This window comes from Jaculus jaculus, chromosome 10 (genome assembly GCF_020740685.1).
Source record: "Jaculus jaculus isolate mJacJac1 chromosome 10, mJacJac1.mat.Y.cur, whole genome shotgun sequence".
Classification (NCBI taxonomy): Eukaryota; Metazoa; Chordata; class Mammalia; order Rodentia; family Dipodidae; genus Jaculus; species Jaculus jaculus.
This window is the reverse complement of record NC_059111.1, coordinates 14,695,894-14,717,977: the sequence shown is the minus strand read 5'-3', so window position 1 is coordinate 14,717,977 and position 22,084 is coordinate 14,695,894. Positions and strand designations below refer to the sequence as shown.

At 44.8% G+C, this 22,084-nt stretch overlaps 1 protein-coding gene across 8 annotated transcripts in view; it reads right to left on the bottom strand.

Annotated features, from left to right (window-relative positions):
• Map2k5 (mitogen-activated protein kinase kinase 5) overlaps nt 1-22,084 on the bottom strand; it is a 278,604-nt gene that overhangs the window by 231,648 nt on the left and 24,872 nt on the right. For all 8 annotated transcript variants that reach the window (XM_004662568.3, XM_045160765.1, XM_045160764.1 and 5 more), the window contains 3 exons: nt 9,541-9,610; nt 5,286-5,326; nt 4,307-4,374 (listed from right to left, as the gene is read on the bottom strand). In XM_004662568.3, the coding sequence (XP_004662625.1) occupies nt 4,307-4,374; nt 5,286-5,326; nt 9,541-9,610 (179 nt within the window). The remainder of the gene's footprint in view (nt 1-4,306; nt 4,375-5,285; nt 5,327-9,540; nt 9,611-22,084) is intronic.

Sequence of the window (22,084 nt, the reverse complement as noted above, 5' to 3'; positions counted from 1 at the left end):
GCATCAAACAAATTAAAACTACTTTGAGATTCCATCTCACTCCTGTCAGAATGGCTATTATCAAGAAAACTCTGAGACTACATAGTGAATTCCAAGTCAGCCTGGGCTAGAGCAAGATCATATATAAGGAAAAAAAAGATAATAAATGCTGGCGAGGATGCAGAAAAAGAGGAACCCTTCTATATTGTTGGTAGGAATGTAATCTGGCATGGCCATTGTGGAAACCAGTGTGGAGGTTTCTGAGAAAGCTGAAAATAGATTTCCCATATGTCCCAGCTACAGCACTCCTAGGCATATATCCTAAGGATGCTTCTCACTACCTTAGAGATACTTGCTCAACCATGTTTACTGCCGCTTAATTCACAATAGCTAGGAAGTGGAACCAATCAGGATGTCCCTCAACCGATGAGTGGATAATGAAGACGTGGTACATTTATACAATGGAGTTCTATTCAGTAGTAAAGAAAAGTGGAATTTTGAAATTTTGCAGGGAAATGGATGGACCTGGAAAGGATTATACTTATTGATGTAACCCAGGCCCCTGAAGCCAAATGTCACATATTCTCTCTCATATGTGGATCCTAGCTACAAATGTGTGGACTTGTATGTAAGTTGGAATAAAACTCAGTAGCAGAGGCCAGTGAGCTAGAAAGGGGCTATAAGGGAGGAAGGAGAGGGGAGGATTTCAGGGGATGGTATTGTATATATTTAAGATGAACAGATTACTGGGGTGGAAAGGCCTAAGTGATGTCAGGAGAAGGGATTGAGTAAAGGAAAGGTAGGGGAAGGGTTAATCAAAATCTAAGAGGGTATGGATAGGTCATATGGAAACCCTTTTTTTGGACAATAGCCCACACAGAAACCATAGATTGTTAATAGAAAATTTTCAGTGCCAGGGATGGGATACCTTCCAGTGAGTTGTTGGCCAGGGAGGTCTCTGATAGCCATCCCCCCCCCATCCAAACATAACAGGCCACTGCTGAGGCCCTTGGTTTCCCACCAGGAAAAAATGGTAAGACCCTATTGCTGAAGACTCCACATACTTGGGCTGCAAGATCACTGAGAAATCCTGCTGTAGCTGAGCTGAAAACCTCCTCCATGTAGACCAGCTGACAGAAAGCTGGAAAAAGCCACGCTGCATGAAGTTCAATGGGAGAGAAAGAAATCATCATTGGAGATAAACAACAGTGGACACTGCAAGCCTTAAGTTGAGCCAACCAGGCCAAATGAGTCAACGGATGCAATGGTGGCATGTCTATTATGGGGGAAAACAGCAATTCTCTAATTGGGTTGCAGTCCTGCTCCACTGGAGGGAATACATGCCTGATAATGAAAACACTAAGATGAAGGAAGTCATGAGCCCTAGGGGTGTAAGGCTTGCTGGTGTCTCGCTGGTCACCAAACTACCTGGTAAGCACTTCTCTTAATGTTCATACCTATATATTATTGCTTCACTCACTTTTGGTTAGAGAAGCTTCTCTTTTCATATGGCGGTGACCACTGGGATGACTCAAAAGGCACCATGTTGCTGAGAAAAAGTGACAGAGGAGTGCTCAGCACTGAAACATCTCTAATATATCTTCCAAGGCTCAGGGTCCATTGCACAAAAGGCAGCAGAAAGAATGTAAGAGCCAAAGGAAGGGTAGGACTCCTTACAACGTGCTCTTCCAGACACAAAATTGCCTGGATATCCATGACCTCACAGTGCCTGACGCTACCTATATAGGACCCTCATAATAGGAGGAAAAGATGATGACATCAAAATAAAAAAGGGGGAGGGGGAAGTGTAGGGGAAGGAATTATGATGGCTTATTGTCTATAATTATGGAAGCTGTCAATAAAAAAAAATTAAAAATTTAAAAAAATAAGTAGAGGGATCAGGCATCAAAGGAGGGAGGGATGAGGCTGCTATTTCTCTTCCTCCTCCTCCTCCCTACGGGCACAGTATCTGCTAAGAACATGGGAGCAGCATGCATTCTGCTGACAAAAGCCCATCTACCACTCCAGGCATGAGAGAAAATATAAACACTGCTGAACCTCTGAGGTCCCATGTGACCTGACTCCTGCCTGTGCCTTTACCCTGTCCTCCCACGCCCAGTTGCTCTCCCCTTCACAGCCCTGCATCAACACAGCACCTCTCCCTACAGTGCAGACAGACAAGCCGACTTACGAACACACTGAGCGCCTTCTGCACCTCAGGGCCTTCTATTCACCCCTCTCTGAAATGCATTTATCTGTGTCTCAACAAAACCCACTCCTCTTTAGCCTTCAGGTCTGGGCAGACCCCAAGGAGCCTTCCCCAAGCACCTAGTTTGGATCTGAACACACCCTTCCTGGAAGGGGTGGTACTAATGAAATGTCCAGCCTTCCCAGAGCTGCGTATACAAGTGGCCCTCTGCCCACAGGCCTCAGCTCATAGTCACAAGAGCAGGTAGCGTGGAGAGAGTGGCTGCAAAGAGGGCCGCCTATGGAGGACCAGAAGCACTTGTCCAAGTGACCGCAGGCAGAAGGCACGCTGGGGACCGACTAGCTAACCGTACTCCAGGAAGAATCAACTGTTTACGAAGGACAAGGCCTTGAAGAGCCGTGTGTTCATGCAGGGACGCCATGGGAGATGCTGACACCTACCACAGTAAAGCAATCAGGGACACGGCTTTGAGAGATGGGCCCCATGGGAGGTTCTTGGGTCAATTAGCGGTGTGTACAAATGGGACTTTGGAGCCCGCTTGGTGGCTCATACCTTGTACCATGTTGGAGGCCTGCCTGAGATAGACAGCAAGTCTGAGAACAGCCTGGGCTACATAGTCTCAAATCAATAAATCAACACATACACACATACAATCAGATAGGCAGGGATAAAATGAAGAGGATTGTGGGACCACAGAGTCTCCCTGTGGCTTCCAGTATAAGGTGTGGCCACTCATCCCTGCAGAAGCTCCCATACAGCTGCAACCCACCAGGAAGAGAAGCAGCCAACGAGAAACTCGCACGATAGCCTATACCAGGTCAGGTGGCCTTCTAGCCTCTGAAGCTGGGAGCTGGAGTCAGAGCCTCAAGACTGGGGGTGAAGGAAGAGAGAGGGGGTGATGGGAAAGTGGAAGCCTAAACCGCACCCCAGGCCACAAAGGCTGTACATACACAGGCAGAAGCCCCAAGCAGCCCAGGAGACCTTCAAATGGAAGGGTTTCCAGTTCAGAGTCAGCTCGTCAGTCCCCAGTGTGGATCTGCACATAGGGAGCAGGCACCTTCCCGGTGTCACCCTCAAATACAGGAGTAGGAAGCTTCCTGGCTGGATAAATGAATGTCCAACCAAAGTGAAGCAGGCCATGCCTACCCGAGGACGAGACAGACTGGCAGTGAGTTCTCAGGCTGGAAGAAGACCGGGAAAGCTTAAGTCTTTAGCCTCTGGCCCAGTATGGGACGACACTAGCTGGCATGAATTAACAAAAACTATCTTCATGTTTCGGTAGCTTCAGTCTCCGGTACAACCAAAGATGCCACTAATCAGCAGCACGACTGGTCAACTTAAACGTCACCATGTCACTCCTTCCCTGCCTCTTTCTGTGCAGATGTCTGCAGATAATGGCACTGTCAAAAGATGGGCAAACAAGCATTATACTGTTTTCTAATTTTCTAACAGATCATCAAGGCATGAAATAGACAATAAATTTCCTGAAAAAAAATTGAAGACTAATGGAAAACCATTACACATACCAAAATATGTGTCTAATTTTTAATCTTCCTTTAAGGGGTCTTTACTCTTCAACCAGTATGTACTTGGGTTATCTAGCCAGTCAAATTCATTTTTAATCATGGACATATTAGTTTAGTCTTATAGAAAAGAAATGTAATATTAGGCGTGCTAACATTCTGTTGCAGAGGGTGGAAGAGGGCATGAAGCTCCCAGCCCTCCGAGGGGAGCTATTGGCAGTTATTGGTTGCTGGGGGAGGAAGAGACATTTTCTTCAGGGGGGTAACCAGCCACTGATGTGCATGTGCTCTGGCAAATAATTTCCCACTGTGTCGTATGAGCCACCCTAATGAAACTCAGAGGACATGCACACAGACCCAGAAGACATCAAAGTGGAAGAGGGACTAGTTGGAAAGAAGAAGGGTTCCATGGGAAGGACAAGGAAGGGGGATAAGAGAAGGTAATGGGAGGTGGTGATGATCCAAATACATTACATACATATAGAGAAATTGTCAATAAATAAAATAGGGGGAAAAAATCGTTCCCCAACCTCCTCCCCCTCCTGCCCTCAGCACTACAATCACGCCAGGGAACACCTCCCTTGCTTGCTCTCACCTATTGCTTGGAAGGGAATCTGAGATTGCTGGGCTGGTGTGCTGAGATGGCCCGGCCCGGGTATTCACCTATGAGTAAAGAAGGAATCTTCATCAGTCTTGGGTTCTGAGGACACAGTTCTCATTAACCTATAATTTGCCACAAAATTTCTCATTTCACTATGAAGGTTAATTAGCTTGTTGCTAGATAGACCCATAGTTGGAGTCTATTCAGTATATAGGTTACAGAACTGCACAATCTGTATAGTACATAATCTTCTATTCCTGTCAGTCCTCAAATACTTAAAACACTGCTGAAAATAAAAGAAAGAAAAACAAGAGGGAAAACTTGAGTTACTACATTAAAAACAAAATGCTCATAAAAGTACATTAAGCACATATCTAATAATAAACCTTAGAGTACCACAGCCTTCTAGCTCTACAACTAAACAGGATACTGTGTAGACACTGTCTCTTACTACAAAATGAGGTCCAAGTAATTAATTATAAGACACTTGAGCCTAATGAAACAGCCAGCTTTTCTTTCAGATGTGAAGCCTTAAGCAGAAATTTAGATTTGAAAACACACAGAACAATGAAGAGACATTAACTAGATATATGTTTCCAGCATAAATATGTCAAAAGAAGAGGAGGGGTATTCTGGGCACAATATGCCTACGTGCTTAATTAATCACTGAAATGAAGACTAAATTCTCACTCGAATAAATCTTTGCAGAGACGAGTCCCTGGAATCACCTCGAAGAAACTGATCAACAAAACAATTCCAAATAATTAAAACTCCAGTGCCCAAACCCAAAGACCCAAATATGTATGCATCATAAGCAAATATAGATGACTCCTCTCCACCTCCCACTTCAAGAAAAAAAAAAGGATCGCTTGTCAGAGCTTGAGAGAGTGCAGTTTTATTTGACATTTCAATAAGTGGAACACAGCATTACAAATCCATCTAACTTTACTGAAACAATTATTGAAATTCGTACCTTCAGGCCATGTATGTTCCGTTCCCCAGGAGGCTTGCAGGCTGAAACAGTAATTGACTAAATTGTAGAACACATCAGGGCCATTTACAAATTTGCTCAAAATGAATCGTTTAAAAAGAAATGAGGGTGACACCAAAATTAGCAGAGAGAAATGATTGAAAAGTGGCTCCCAAGACCCAAAGTGGGAATTATGAACCAGGGTTTTAACTTGCAGGAGTGAGCATTTATAAATGCAAAGAGCTTTCTGACACCACTTCACAGAAATTCCAATTTCTGCTTAAAACATATAAAAATCAAGTTAACTGAGCTAAAATGATGAGAGTCCTTTCACAATTCAAATGTCTGCAATTTTTCCTCACTCCATTATATTGTATATGTGTTAGCATTTAAACTACTTGAAAAACTGGTTGGGGGGGGGTGTTTTGTTTTGGAGGAGAGAAGGATCCTTTAATGCCAAAAAGGTTGCTACAGACTCTACGATGGAATATTCTAGTTTGAATGTTGATTTGTGTAGCAACAAGCAGTTGAATTTATTAAAATAGATTCTTACAAATCTTAACATCTGCTAATATTTATGTCTAAAGATAAGGTGGTGCCAGGAAATATGATATTAGTTTCCTAATACCACACTGAATTATAGGATAGTACTTCTCCAATGTGACAAATACTTTTTCATCCAATTCAAAAATCCAAAAGCTTCCTGTCCATGTCACAGACATCTCTCATCTGAAAACACTGGTGTCCTACCAAGCATATGTTCAGGGGCTGTCAATTTTGACTGATTGTTTGGGGAATGATGAATTTGATTTTTTTTTTTTTTGCTTCTCTCTCATATGTACATGTTTCTGACAACAAAAACAGAGCTGCTTAATAATAAAAACTGTAGGTGATACTTACACAGCCTGTGCAGCTTTCACTTGATTGTGTTTCAAATAAATTCAAATTCATTATCTTATTTACCCAGAAAAAAATAGAGAGACCTGAATAATGGGTTTCAAAAATAATCTAAAATTAAGACTCCAAACCTTTCCTCAAAAAAAAAAAAATGGAAATTAGGGCTAGAAAGATGGCTTAGCAGTTAAGGCGCTGGTCTGTGAAGCTTAAGGAAATAGGTTTGACTCCTCAAAACCCAAGTAAGCCAGATGCACAAGACCAGGCAGGCACACCAGGTGGCACACGCATCTGGAGTTCTATTGCTGTGGCTAGAGGCCCTGACACACTCATTTTCTCTCATGAAAAATTTTTTTAAAGGGAAATTAACATTTATTTATTTATTTAAGAGAGAAAAAGAGAGAGAGAGGGAGAGAAAAAGAGAATGGGTGTGCCAGGGCCTCTAGCCATTGCAAATGAACTCCAGACACATGCGCCACCAAGTGCACCTGGCTTACGTGGGTTCTGGGGAATCAAACCTGGGTCCTTAGGCTTCACAGGCAAGCGCCTTATCCGTTAAGCCACCTCTCTAGCTTGTGAAGTTAACTTTCTGAACAAAACAGCAGGCATGTCCATTTGGTGCTGGGCCCTTGAAGAACCATCAGTATCTCTAAGACAATTTCAGAATGTTTCCACGGGAGTACCCAGTGCACGGGTATGTGATAAGAATGTGACAGGCCCAAGAATGGGACGCGGGCGCCATTCTGACCTTCACGCTGCTTTCACCCTCCATCTCTTCTCAGGCCTTTGGGACTAGAAACCTACACAGACACGTCAGACCCAGGAATGCCATGCATCCTAAAGTTAGGGAGGCAGAAGCTGCTATAACCAATATGGCCAATTTTCATACTTATTAGTATTTAGCACATCTTTGAGCACAGGGAAGACCTGGTCGTGAACTGGGAACAGAACAGCACCCACAGCAACTGTGCTACTGGAATGAGGAGAGCATGCTAAATGGAACAGAACCACCTTTTCCTGTCCTGTCAGCTTGTTCCATCTTAAGATTCTTTTGTTTTGTTTTGTTGTGTTTTTGTTTTTCAAGGTAGGGTCTCGCTCTAGCCCACGCTGATCTGGAGTTCACTATGTAGTCTCAGGGTGGCCTCGAACTCACGGTGATCCTCCTACCTCTGCCTCCTGAGTGCTGGGATTAAAGGTGTGCACCACCACTCCCGGCCATCTGAAGATTCTTTTTAACGTGGGACCTAAGCATAGAGTCTAAGGTCTGAGAGCCTCTGACCCAGTAGGCGCAGGTAACACACCCAACATGTCGATATTCTAACTGCACATTTCAGCCATCAGCCGTCGTTTCTTCTTCGTCTGATAGAATGCAGACGGCAGCACAGAAGACAAGGAAAAGCCAGGAGGTCTTGTCCTAGTGCAGAAAGGGACTCTGAGGCTCGTGCTCTGAGATTCTGAATGTGACGGAGACTCTGGCCAGTGTACTCAGCCCGGGAGGGTGGGGGGAGGTAGGACGCTGCAGGCACTGCCATCACAGGTCTTGTCGTTCTGGCAGCCTCTCTCCACCCTCACATGAGTGCCCTAAAATACCAAATGCACACCCTGCTACTATTGTATGTGACTTTCTGCTCTGAGCAGAAATATAACTAAAACAAAATTCTTACTCAAAGAATACACTAACCACTGACAAGCTGTGAGATGGTGAAGTTACTTAACCCCACTGAACCTCAATGGTCTCATCCATAAAATGGAAGCAATAAAAGCTAATGGGCAGAACTCTTGGGGGAGAGAGAAATAGAGAGAGAGAGAGATGGTGGCACCCAGAGCAAGATCGGCCCTGAATGGAGCCGATGTCTGCGAGCGGGTATTACCACGGGAGGGGGCAGGGCGGTGTGGACAGTGAAACTGGCTGGACTACTCACACAATGAAAGAAAACAAACTGAACCCGGAGGAGATTCCTGGTGCGGAGAAGGAAATGGTTTACTGGGAGGAAAAGCAGAGCCTGGGCAGGCAGCACAGATGCCCTCCAGGAGAAACTGCGCCTGGCTTTGCTACAGAGCTCCGAAGCAGTCGCCGGACGTTTCCAGCTTGTAAAAGGCAATTCCTTTGTATAGACGCAATTTTGAAATTTGCCCAAATTCTCTAGTCACTGAGAAAACCATGAAATAAGCTACTTTGCTATTAACAACCTTCTGCAAAGAAATGGCGCCCTGTCTCTCAGTTTGGAAGCTCAGTCAAGGGCAAAAGGATTGGGTGGATCATAATCTTCCTGTGGTCTTAAGTGGCCTGATTTTGGTCCCTTACTTATCACTTCATTAAATTATTAATGTGAAATAAGCACCCTGATTGTGTTACCCACACAAACACAGGAAGAACAGTGCTGTTCTTGAACCTTGATTTCTCACAGGCTGGCCAAGCCTTTGGAGACTCATTGCACATAGGCACCTCCTTGGTTAATTGAGCCGTTCAAACTTCAGAGAGTTACAGGTAATGAAAGTCTAGACTGTTTAATTGGAAAACTCATACCACGATTATTTGTACAGTAGTAGTTAACGAAGGTAAGTTTAACTTTTAATTATTTCAATTAAGTTATTTCTAGAGGAGTTACTTAGAGAATTTCCTTGTCTGTTCCCTTAGATAGAAAACATAGATTTCAAGTGGGGCAATATATAATGGCTGAAAGACTTAATGATTTATATAATTAAGCTGGTCTTTTCACCATTATTCAAATTTTAAGAGAACATTTACATGCAGTTGAATGATCATCTAATACAAGACTGAGATCACACGCTTTAGTTCACATTTTTGGAGATTTACCATGAAATTGCATACAAGATTTTCCATAATTTAGAGAACACCTTTCTCCTAAAACAAGCACCAGTCTCCTCAAATCTCCCTCCTACCACCCCCTGTCATGCTCAGATTCTCTACTAGAAGAAAGTGTTCTCAGTGACAGCTGTGGACATTGTCATGAGCCACAATTTATACATATCCAGAGTTAAAGTCATTCTTTTGCCTTGGTTTAGAAACTTGTGTGCACCCCTCCCCCAAAAAAGAGTTCTTTAAGCCAATGTAAGTATGTACTTCAAAAACAGAAAACAATCTAGTTAGTTTAATTTACTCTAGTAAATTAGATATTTTATCTGCTATGACTGTAATATAGCCTGCAATCCCCACGATAATGAATACTTCTTTTGTTGTTAGTTTAGTTTAGTTTAGTTTTTTTGTTTGTTTGTTTGTTTGTTTTTTCCAAATTAAGAGCTAAGCATCATGCCATGCGCATTTAAACCTTTGGAAAACATAACTGTTGATGAAACCATTTGCTGAAATAATCACTGTTGATTAGGATGTATTCAACATTACCTCTTGGAAATATCTGCAGAGGCTCTATTAGCTGTCCATTTACTTGCTGCTCCATCACTGTGGAATAGTACTGCGAAGAGATGATGGGAAGAGATTGATCAGGAATGCAGGCCTACTGGAACGGGCACTGACACTGCTTCACGGCACTTTTGGAAGCTGTTGGGAACACTTTCCCCTACGTGTACGTCAGCATGACAACAGGCTGGATTCAAAACTGGAAGTGCTACCCTCCCCCCTGCCGTTTCAGCTTTACAAGGCAAATTAAATGTACATATCAGTATTTAAAATATTTAAAGCGATATATTTTAAATGGCACAAAAAATATCTTGGCAGGGCTGGAGGGATGGCTTAGTGGTTAAGGCATTTGGCTGCAAAGCCAAAGGACCCAGGTTCAATTCCTCAGAACCCACGTTAGTCAGATGCACAAGGGGGCACACACATCTGGAGTTCGTTTGCAGTGGCTGGGCCCTGGTGCGCCCATTCTCTCTTTCTCTTTCTCTGTCAAATAAATAAATCAATCAAAATAAAAAATATATATTTTTAAAAGTATCTTGGTAAAAATTTCTTAGATTGCCTCTTGTCCTTTTCCCCTGAATTTTGCAAAGCAGTATCTGAAGATGACAGACTCCATGTGGTAAATGCATAGCTTATGGGCTGGGGAGATGGCTCTGTGGATGAAGCTCTTCCCCCCCAAGTGTGAGCGCCCGACTTCGATTCCAGCCGACCCCACACAGAAGCCAGAGCCACGGTGGGCCTCGGCAATCCCAGCACATCTACGCCAAGGTGAGAGGAAGAGGCAGAAAATGTCCTGGAAGCTCACGAACCAGCTCGCCTGACGACCAGAGTAGTGAACACTAGACGACAGACCCTGCCTCAAGTGAAGCAGAAGATGGGGACCAATACCCCAAAGTTGTCCTCTGCCCTCTCCACACACACACACATACACACCATGGCACATACACACCTGTGGACGGACACACACACATCCTACATACACCAAAAAGAAAAACATGCAGCTGACTTTCAAGCTAACACACCTCTCTTACAAACACTTTAAAATGGATCAAATTTCAGTGTAAAACTGAGTACAGAAAAATGAAGTTCTAAGTTAAAAAGAAATCTTCCATTGCTCTGCATAAACAGCATGCAGGCTGCACTGAGGTGTGGCTGCCATTCTCCTAGTGTGCTAAGTGAACACTCACTGAACATGAAGCCACATGTCCACCTCACTTGGAGATGGACCTCAATTATTTCTTTTAATTTTTATTCATTTTTATTTATTTACTTGAGAGTGACAGAGAAAAAGAGGCAGATAGAGAATGGGCATGCCAGGGCTTCCAGCCACTGCAAACAAACTCCAGACACATGTGCTCCCTTGTATATCTGGCTAACGTGGGTCTTGGGGAATCGAGTCTTAAACAGGGGTCCTAAGGCTTCACAGGCAAACACTTAACAGCTAAGCCATCTGTGGTGGTTTGATTCAGGTGTCTCCCATAAACTTAGGTGGTCTGAATGCTAGGTTCCCAGCTGATGGATATTTAGGAATTAATGCTTCCTGGAGAGAGTGTATTGTTGGGGGCGGGTTTATGGGGTTTTAGCCAGTTTCCCCATGCCAGTGTTTGGCACACACTCCTGTTGCTATGGTCCACCTTATGTTGGCCAGGGGGTGATGTCCACCCTCTGCTCATGCCATCGTTTTCCCTTGCCATCGTGGAGCTTCCCCTCGAGCCTGTAAGCCAAAATAAATCTTTTTCCCACAAGCTGCTCTTGGTCATGTGATTTGTACCAGCAATGCGAACCGGACTGCAACAGTAAAGTGGTACCGAGGAGTGGGATTGCTGCTAGACACCTGACTGCGTGGCTTTGGCCTCTTAGAGCTGATTTTCAAGAGGAATGTGGAAGGAGTTGAAACCTTGACCTAGGAGATGCCTTGCAGTGCTGTAAGAACAGCTTGATGGAATATTCTGGTCTGAGCTGCAAGACCTGAGTGCAGTAAGAACTATGGACTGTGAGGTTTGGCTTATGAGGGTGAGAAAAAGCTTTGCTTGGACTGGGCCAGCAGTTTGTGTGAGAAGCTTGCTCTTATGAGGAGTTGTGCAGGGTTGCTTTGCATAGAAATGAACTGGAGTGAGCAGAGGGATATGGCACAGAAAGAAAAATCTTTGGGTGAACTGCTGCCCGTTCAGCTGCAACTGAGAGATCACAACCTTTGAGACTGGTCTAGCTGACCTGTGCTGGGGCAACAGAAAGAATGTCGACTCTTTTGAAAGGGCCTGAGTGCTCAAGGAGTGTCCTGTTCTTCAAAGTCTGCTTTATTCCCCCCTGGATTAACAAATTGGCACCCTACCTGGTATTGTGGAGTATAAGAAATGCAGGAAAGAGAGGGTCATTGAGTTTGCAACATGGTCTTGTGTTTTGGAAATGGCCATGGGCAGTGTGAAGCAGGTTTGCTGGATGCATGCATGGAGACCCCATGGGGCCATGAGATGAACCGTGACTTGCAGTGGAGACCCAGTGGAGATGCCAGGATCACAAAATGGCTGCCAAGGAGAGCTGCCGGCCCCAATGAAGTTTTCCACAACTGTGAGTAGCCTAGCTGGAGGGGAGGAATTGGAACTCCAGAGACTTGTTGCTGGTTAGAATTATCAGACTTGGAGATTTGTCATTGGCTAGAGTTGTTGGACTTGAAGCTACAGAGTTGATGCTTGCCCTGGTTGTTTCAAATCTTGTATTGGTTGAATGTTTTCTTTTGCTATGCCCAATGCCATCTTTTGCAGTGTGAATATTTATTCTGTGCCATAATGGGTTTTTGAAGTTATTTTTGGTAGTATGGCTCAGTTAAGAGATCTTGGACTATGGGGATGTATGAACATCATTGGAATCGATAAAAACTATGGGACTTTTAAAGTTAGATGAATGCATTACATTTTACATCATGGATGGTTATCAGTTTATGGGGGCCAGGGGCAGAATGTGGTGGTTTGATTCAGGTATCCCCCATAAACTTAGGTGTTCTGAATGCTAGGTTCCCAGCTAATGGAGATATGGGAATTAATGCCTCCTGGAGGGAGTGTATTGTTGGTGGTGGGCTTATGGGTGTTATAGCCAGTTTCCCCACCCCAGTGTTTGGCACTCTCTCCTGTTGCTATAGTCCACCTTATGTTGGCCAGGGGGTGATGTCCACCCTCTGCTCATGCCATCGTTTTCCCCTGCCACCGTGGACCTTCCCCTCGAGCCTGTGAGCCAAAACAAACCTCTTTTTCCCAGAAGCTGCTCTTGGATGGGTGATTTCTACCAGCAATGCGAACCAGACTACACCACCATCTCTCCAGCCCCCTCAATACATGTTTTATTTATTTATTTATTTACTCATTCATTCATTCATTCGGTGTGTGCGTGTTCACGCATGCACATGCAGTACCTTCTAGCATTTATGTGGGGCCTGGGATCCAAAATCAGGTACTCAGGGATGCACAGCGGGCGCTTTATCCACCCAGCCATCTCCCTAGCCCTCTCACTTCTTTTCCTGCTGTGTCTTGTCTCAAAAACTGGCTTGTTTAATTTATTATTATTTTTTTAACGCATAAGAGCAAGAGTGGTCGGGACGGGGGACTGTCGCGCCAGGGCCTCCAGCCACTGTGGATGAACTCCAGGTGTGTGTGTCACCCCGGGAGCACGGGCGACCTTGCGCGCTTGCATCACCTTGTGCATCTGGCTTACCTGGGACCTGGAGAGTCAAACATGGGTCCTTGGGCTTCACAGGCAAACAACTTAACTGCTAAGCCAGCTCTCCAGCCCCCTCTCACTTCTTTTAAAACTGGATAGGCAGGAGAAGAGATGTCCATAGAAGAAAAGTATCAACAATGGAAACCACTGATTTTGTGTGTTCGGGGCTATCCAAGTGGCATTCTCACCTCTGTTGTTTCTGTATTTTACTTTTTATTTTTGCTTGGGTGGGTGGGGCAGTGTGGCACCCCGTATGCTCACTTGTGGTGAGTGGTTATTCACCGGCAGTGGCTGGAATGGAACCTTCGGGAGTGCTGCTCCATCGCTCTCCCTGCTGGTCTCTGTTTTGAGCCAGTCTCTTCACTGATTCCAGAACTTACGAGGCTGTGACAATCCTTGGGTCTCTGTTTCCCTGCAGGAGCAGGGTGACAGGCATGCATGGCCATGCCCAGTTGTTTCTGTAAGACCTGGAGATCTGAAGCCTGCTCACAAGCCCTCATGCTTCTCTATTTCAACAACACATATTTATTGACATTCTAAAAAGTTTCTTTTTAGAAGATATATCTGTCTCTCCCTGTGGCTTTATGCACATTAAAGTTATCACAGGATTTTTTTTTTCCCTTAGAAATAAAGGGAAGCTATAAGACCCAGTATCACCATGGGGTCAAAAGTTAATCAGCCCAAGGCTTTTTTTTATGTTGAAGAGAAGGTGAAGGTGAGGCTTCGCTGGCTATGGACTGTGAAGGCATTCAAACTGTAAAGGAAGTGATCTCGTCCTTCTATGGAGTTACAGTTCAAATACACACAGCACAGGCATGTGCAAGAGACTCGCTAGAAGCCAGACGAAGGCGATGTCTTTCAAGAGACTGTTCCTCAAAACACAGAAATACAGCCCTCGTCATTACTCAAACGGCGATGACAAGTAAATGAAATACCAATCATGTAGACTGTCAGCCTTTTGGGACAGCAATAACTGTTAACAAGTAGTCTGGAAAAATTGTCCGAAAATGACTTGTCCTCCGCACACAAGTATTTGAGGTTTCCATGGAAAATTAAGATGCCAGTGGCTATTTGAAACATTGCTCAGGTATTCTTTTTAATGGGAAATTTGCCGGTTATTGATCCACGGCATGTACCCCTTGCTTCTAGAAGGCTGCAAGCAACTTTCCAATCAGTGGCTGTCAAAAAAATTACTGCCTTTTTATACTGACACCAGTCAACAGCGGCGGTGGGGTTCTCGTATCTCTAATGCTTTTCTTTAATTAACTGCTATGTACAGTAGGTTGCTACTTTGCCACAGTCCTAGAAATCAAAACAAATAAAGTATCCTTATGCCTAATCTAACGAATTAATTATAGACTTGTGTGAAAGTGGTGCTTGGGGTCAAGTTTGAAAAGAAACCACCTCAAATGTAAAGGGTCAGAACAGGTGCAATGCATTTCTTTCCCACTATAAAACCCTGCATGCATGAAATTGACCTGTTTTCCAGTTTTATTTATTTACCTCACAAAATAAATAAATAAAACTGGTTTCCCTTTCATTTTAGGTTTGTGGCAGATCAATTGGAAAACTACATATATGTTTGTAACTGTTGTGAAAAAAATTTAATCCACCTATAACTCTCTCTGTAACACAATTAGCATAATCTCATGACAACAGTGTTTAGTATACCACTTAGGAATTTCTTTAAAGCAGTCAGTTTTACTGTTTCATGCAACTCCAGTATCCTTCCTCCTGCTGACATACTAGCCCTGATCTGTACATGAATGCGAAGCCACAAAGCAAAGGAATCCACCATCAAGGACGCACAGAAATGGGCAGTGACTCAAGCACTGTGCATACCTGACCTCTGAGCCGCTGGGCTGCGAAGGACGGGGGACCTCCACCTAGGCACCAGCCTCAGAGCTTGGGGCCACTGCAGGCACAGCACTTCCCCCACTGGCAAGGATAAAACCTGGGGCACGTGTTGTGCCTCCTGGAACACAGCATGTCCTACCAGGCCACCAGGCCCACTGCTGCCCAGGAAGATGAGCAAGAGACTTGGAGCTGGAGGGCTCAGCCCCAGGAGCCTCACCCCGGGCCATCTCCCAGGTGCCTCACTTAGCCTAGGTGCAGAGACAAGAGGATGGGATCCACACAAGGGCTGCCGTAAGCCCCACAGGAGAAATGAGCACGGGCGGCAATTTAAAACTGCAAAGCAAGCTGGTTTTCGAAATGGGTCCTCTCTATCTTTTATTATATGGTTTTCCTTTAAAGGGAGTTCCACTATATTGGTCCTAAGCAGTGAGAACATAATCTGTGACAGCAAAGATGTGACTTCTACCAGCCAAGAACGAAAGGAAAAAACAAAAAAAGTATACACCAAGGTATTTAGCAATACTTGGACAGAAAAGTAACAGAGTGACCACTAATCCTGTGTTGGGTTTTATTACCCCAACAACAAAGCTCTGCATACAGTAGGTGTTCGATAAGTGCTTATTGATTGAAATGGGGCTGAATCCTGATTTTGCCACTCATTAACTTGTACAGCCTTCAGGAAGTCATTTAACCTTATTGAACATTAGTTTCTTCCAAAGGAGAGTAAACATATCTACCTTATTACCCAAGGTGACTGCGAGGCTCAAAAATTTAACTGCAGGGCTGGAGAGATGGTTGAGCGGTTAAAAAGCTTGCTTGCAAAGCAACAGTCAGCCTAGGTTGGATTCCTCAGCACCCATGTAAAGCCACATGCACAAAACGGGCGCGTGTGTTTGCTAGTGGTGGCAAGAGGCCCTAGTGGCCCATTCTCCCCAACCCATCCCCTTTCTCTGCTTACAACTTAATAAATTTTTTTTAATTCAACTTCAGCAGCAGCATTACTGAGGCGCTCTGTAAGCTGTAATACACTACTACTTGAAAACTGAGAAGGTGACTCTCACAAAATTGGAACAATACTTACCATGATACCTTCCACTGCAGAAAGTGCTCTGGCATTCAAAAATGCAAACAGGGTGCTGGAGAGATGGCTTAGCGGTTAAGGAGCTTGCCTGCAAATCCAAAGGACCCAGGTTCAATTCCCCAGGATCCATGTAAGCCAGATGGGGGTGCACGCATCTGGAGTTTGTTTGCAGTGGCTGGAGTCCCTGGTGTACCCATTCTCTCTTTCTCTTTCTCCCTGCCTATTTCTGTATATCTCTCTCTCAAATAAATAAATAAAAATAAAATATTTTTTAAAAAATGCAAACAGGACCTGGGCATGGTGGTGCACACGTTTAATCCCAGCACTCGGGACACAGACGTAGGAGGAGCACTGTGAGTTCGAGGCCACCCTGAGACTACATAGTGAATCCCAGGTCAGCCTGGGCCAGAGTAAGACCCTACCTCGAAAACAAACAAACAAGCAAACAAAAGCAAATGGGGCTGGAGAGACAGCTCAGCAGTTAAGGTACCTACCTCCTACAAAGCCTAATGACCGGGGTTTGATTTCCCCAGTACCCATGCAAAGCCAGATATACAAAGTGTATGCATTTGGAATTTGTTTACAAGGCTAGAGGTCCTGGCGTGTCCATTCATATTCACTCATTCCCTCTCTCTTTCTCCTCACACAAGTAAATAAAAATATTTTTTAGAAAAATGCAAACAGTAGGTATGAAAAGTTCAGACTTGGTACCCAAACTGCACACATGAAGAGCGGTCATAAGATGCGATCCTGTGCATAGCCCGTCACATGCAGTAATTGCAGCAATAATCAATAAGCTAGCTGGATACAAGATTAATCAGCTTTACAATAGCTGATGGGATCTCTAGTGCCAGACTCAGATTAGTTTCTGAGTCCCTCTGAGATGTTCTTCAAAATCCTTAAACAATGCTAATAAGGATGTGACAAAGTTTAGCACAGTTACCCCAAAATCTAATTAATCAGAAACAGAAGGCAAGATTTAAGAAGGGGGTGACAAGTACAATGTTAGGCTCAGTTTTGTTTTTGAGTTTATCAAACAGTGTTCCCACTTGTTATCAACCTAATCCTAATTATAACTGCACAAGTCAATCAATGATTAAAGTCTTTTTCTTCATGGAAATCTGCCATACCAAAATCTTGAGTTCTAAAAACAGCACAGTTTAATTTTACAAGGTCTGAGTTCTCTAGAAGAAAGCTGGGAGTGGGGGGGTGGGACGACCAAAAAATAAATAAATAAATAAACACTAACCCTCACTTTTTGGAAGCCTGTGTACGTATGCCTGGTGCTTTGTGTCTACGAATATTCACTTAATCTCTCACTCCCCTTGGGATCTTAAAGCAGCATCACCGCTACGCAGCACACGAAACAAATGGTTTACCTGTGAACAAAGGAAAACACTGTCCTTCTAGCTTCTGCACTTGGGGTGTGAACCACTTACTATTTAAGGAGTAAAAGGGAGGTGAGTTCCTATTTCTCCAACATTTACCTAAATAAACAAGTCTAGCTGGGCAGCCTGCTGAGCAGGTGGGAAGTTCTGGCCGCACCACTCATCACTCCGATGCCCAGTGTCCACGGGTCCAGCCATGTTCCCACACCGAAGAAGCCACACTGCCTGTGACCTTGGGGACTCACTGGGCCCTCCTCCCCTTTATCTCTTGCCATCAGCTCCAGAGAGCCGCCTGGCCCAGCTCCCCTTTCAGCACAAGAGCCCCCACAGCTCTTCACCACCTTCTCTTCTCATTACGTGCTCCACTCCAGTGACTTCCGCCCCTTCAAAGGCTTCAATTACCAGAGGAGCCATTGAGACTAATTAGGAGCTGCTGAATCACAAATCTTTATTTCCAGCCAGATTTCCCTCCTAAGTTTCGGTACATATCCAATCCATTGACCAGACCTCCACCAACTCAACAGGTCCAAAACCAGATTCCCTGCTTCTCCATGTCTCCCTCAGACCCCACCTGGCTTTCTGCCACCTGGGTGTGCCAAGCCGTCTCTACCACCCAGGATCCCAGGGCAGACATCTTGAAGTGATCCACACTCTCTCTCTCTCCTTCCTCCCACACTGGCTACCATATTAAGTTGATCTCTTGCCCTCTTCCCAAATCTGCTGACCTCTCACCACCCTGTGGCCACCCAGGTCTTCCACACGAAACAGCCCACACCGCACAGCTGCTGTGCTTCAGAACTCCTCCCGCTGCCGCCCTCCAGAGAAACGGGCTGCGGCCCTGCCACTTCCAGCGTCCTCAAGCTAAGGCCCTCCATGACCTGGCCTGCCGGTCTCCACAGCCTGCGGCACATGCTCCTTCCTCCGCTGTCCGCCCAGGCTGAATCACAAGCAGCGTCTCCCGATCTCTGCAGCCACTTTCCACCTCCGAGCCTTGAAACATACTGCTCCCCCGCCCAGGACGCCGTCCCAGCCCACCAGGTGCTGTTTATTCCACCGGGACACCCCCTTTTCAGGAAGCCTCTGTTCCCAAAGCTAGAGGAGCAAATTGGACCAAAAGCAAGCTCAGGATCTGGCTCTGTCCACTTGCGGTGACCTAGAGAAAGGGGCGCAGTAATCTGTGCCCCAGTATCTTATTGTAAAAATGGGGGTGGGGGAAATGCCTGCCTTGCTTATTTTATAAAGGCATTGCAATCAAATGATATACGGGAAACCTATAAAGTCCTTGAGCAAACTCTTGAACTGGGACACAGGGCTATGAACCCCCACTGCTACACGACTGAACCCAGAAGAAAATGCTCACGACAGCGCGTGACACGGAGGCGACTGCACAAGACCGCTGCGCCGTGTGGGCCGCCACAGGGGCGGACTTAACTAGCTGGTCTATTGCGGTTGAGTCAATACCCCCCCCCCCTGCCCTCAACCACTACAGTATTAAGAATAATGCAACAGATAGGAGGAGCTCTGGGGGCTTTGTTTCGCCTCCAGAAGCTCATCAAGAGCAGGGACCATGCCTCGTATACTGCGGGATCTCTTACAAGAGAGCAATCGCCTGAGAGCTCCATGGGCTTTCAAGACCCTCGAAGCTCCTGAAATGATGTACACACAGTGATGCCTCGTGTGAATCTGCTGGACAAAGAATAGAGAATGTTCCTCAGGTTTTCAGGAAGGACCAGGCCTATAGGGTACCTCCACAGAGCGGGCACTGCACAAATGTTCCCAGGAAGGGCCCAGGGAACCAACACAGACCCTAACTACGCCCACTGGCCCTTCCTCCTAACCACCTCACAGACACTTATAAAAGGACAATTTCCTAAATATGAATCTCTCTCTCACCTGCCTTTAACAGACAAGGACATATCAGTATGGTGTCTCTCTTACAAGGAAGACACATGCTGATTTTTTCCCCATACTAATAACAAAATTTTCAAATTCCTATTTAGTCAATAGTACCAACTTATCATATTACATGTAGCTCTGTCAGTAATTTCAGTATTAAACAATAAACTAACCAGCGAGTCTCAGCCCATAGTTAATTTATTAGCTTTGCCCGTGAAGCACCCAACAACCTCAGCTTTACCCAATGTCTGCACGTTCTGTTACCATACTACTCAGCTGGAGGGTGGGCCATCCCTTCCTTCAACTCGGCTTCATACTTCACGTAAAGAGAGGCCTTTTCTCTGTGGTACTGACCTTTTGCAAAGCACATAGCTATCCCAACAGTCAGCAGTAACATAGGAAACTATTCTGCATGTCAGTTAGCAGCTATATTTACAGACCCGGCTGCAGGTCCCCTATGCCCTAACAACTCACTGCGCCCGCCTCCAGGAGACTCCAGTGTGCACAAGCCCTTCCTTAACAGACTCTGGACCGAGGGCCCACATGTGTCCATGGGTGGATGAAGCAATGGGGTGAAAGTGTACTATGGAAGACTTCCAGTGAAAGGTCAACAGGGAACCGCTCTGGGGCCCGTTTATAGGCTGATATTAATTGGGTGGATTTTTAATGATTTGGAAATGAATGTGACAGCAAGTTGGCCGTGTTTAATGATGACACTGCTTGTTTTGGCTAGTCATACTGTGAAAGACTTTAGGGAGCTCCACAGGGTCTTAATAGAAGTTTGGGCGGCCAATAGCAGATGAGATTCGGCTCGGCTAAGTTGAAGGGAATGAGCACTGGCAAGAGGAGCTTAAATTTGAATACAGAAATGGGTCCAAAACTTCCAGGGTCCATTCTGCTGAAGATCCGAGTCCTAATGGTTGTTAAGTTGGGGCAGGGTCTACGTTGACCTTGCACCTGATTTCTGGGCTGCAAAAAAGTCTGCTATCCTTCTAACGTAGTTTAAATTGCTACTTGAACCTTCCACCTAACTGTAATAGAACTACTAGGCACTGAGACAGCAAACCCAGGGAGACATTCCCTTATAAGCAGGCTACACGAGCCCTCCACAGAGAAGAAGCCATTCTAGGGGCAAGCCGCTTCCATGATAAAACGCCAGTGGACCAAGTTCCGGAATCTCATGGCACCACAGAAACCGCGGCCCGTGTAAGCTGCGTCATAAATAAATCCCCTGACACAAATTGGAGTATTTTTTCCTTGCCGCACAACACACCACAAGCTATGCCACGAGGGGGTGTAAGAGGCTACAGCATTTTATAATCATTATTTTAATGGCCCCCCAAACATCAACACAGAGATGAAAGTTAAAATAATCTGCCTCTAAGATTAAGTTGTGTTCTTACTTTTCTCACTATTTCTCCACTGTTCCTGAAGAATACAGTATCCTATCTCAGTTGACTGGGATAAGAAAACAAAGTAAAAACTACTACTACTGACTACTACTGACTTGCAGCCATTCTTTAAGCAAATAAACTAGAGAATTTCCAAACCAAGTTCTTTCTTTCAGTTTCCCCTGCCTATGCTTTCCATCTTCTCTCCTCTGTGTGTGAAAGAAGACCACATTATCAGCTGTTTTGATGAAATGCATGGAGGGGGAAATTCCTACTTACTGAAGGCAGAGCTAATTTTGCTTCCTGCAAAGTAAGTTTAAATACAGCCCTGTTTAATATGAGCATACCTCAAGGTACCATGGGAAAATGCTCTTTAAAGAAAACTTTTGATAGCAAAGGCCTCCAGGGCTATAAAACATTCAAATCCTAGATGGGCAACAAAATTTGTGCTAAAACTCAGACATTTTTTAAACTTCAGAAGACCATAGAGTATTTTAACATTCTGGTTAGAACGCAAGTATGTGGGCATTCTGGTGTTTCTTTTCTTTTCTTTCTTTTTTTTTTTTTTCTGAGATAGGGTCTCTAGCTCAGGCTATCCTGGAATTCACTATGTCTCAAGGTCTCCTCGAACTCTTGGAGATCCTCTTATTTCTGCCCCCCAAGTGCTGGGATTAAAGGTGTATGCCACCACGCCTGGCACATTCTGGTTTTTAAAAGCATTATTCTTTATACTCAAGGAAAACAATAGTATCTATAAAACTTTCTCCATAAATTCACAAGCTGCCAAAACAAAAACGAGAGACACGCAGAAAGGAGTCTACTTGGAGTCCATCTCCAGGCCTTCTTGGACCATACCAATGGCCCCAACTCATCTCTGAATGTGATCTCACCAGAACGTGTGCACTTATCCATAAACTGAAAGAGGTAAGAACCGCGAAGGTTCCCTCCCAGCTCGACTTGCGTTAACTGCATGATTTCAGGAGCAATCTCTAAGTTATGCATACTAGGATAAAGGCTAATCACAACCCAATTTACAGGGTGCTCCAGAGGTCAAGAAGTACTTTTCCCTCATGGTATCCAGTGTGTAACAAGGTACACTATGGTCAAGTATACCAAAGGGAATACTTACGCTCCATTAAAACACAAGGTCTCTGCAATAATAAGAGGCGTTATGGTGAAACTCATCCCCACACTCTTCTGGCAAT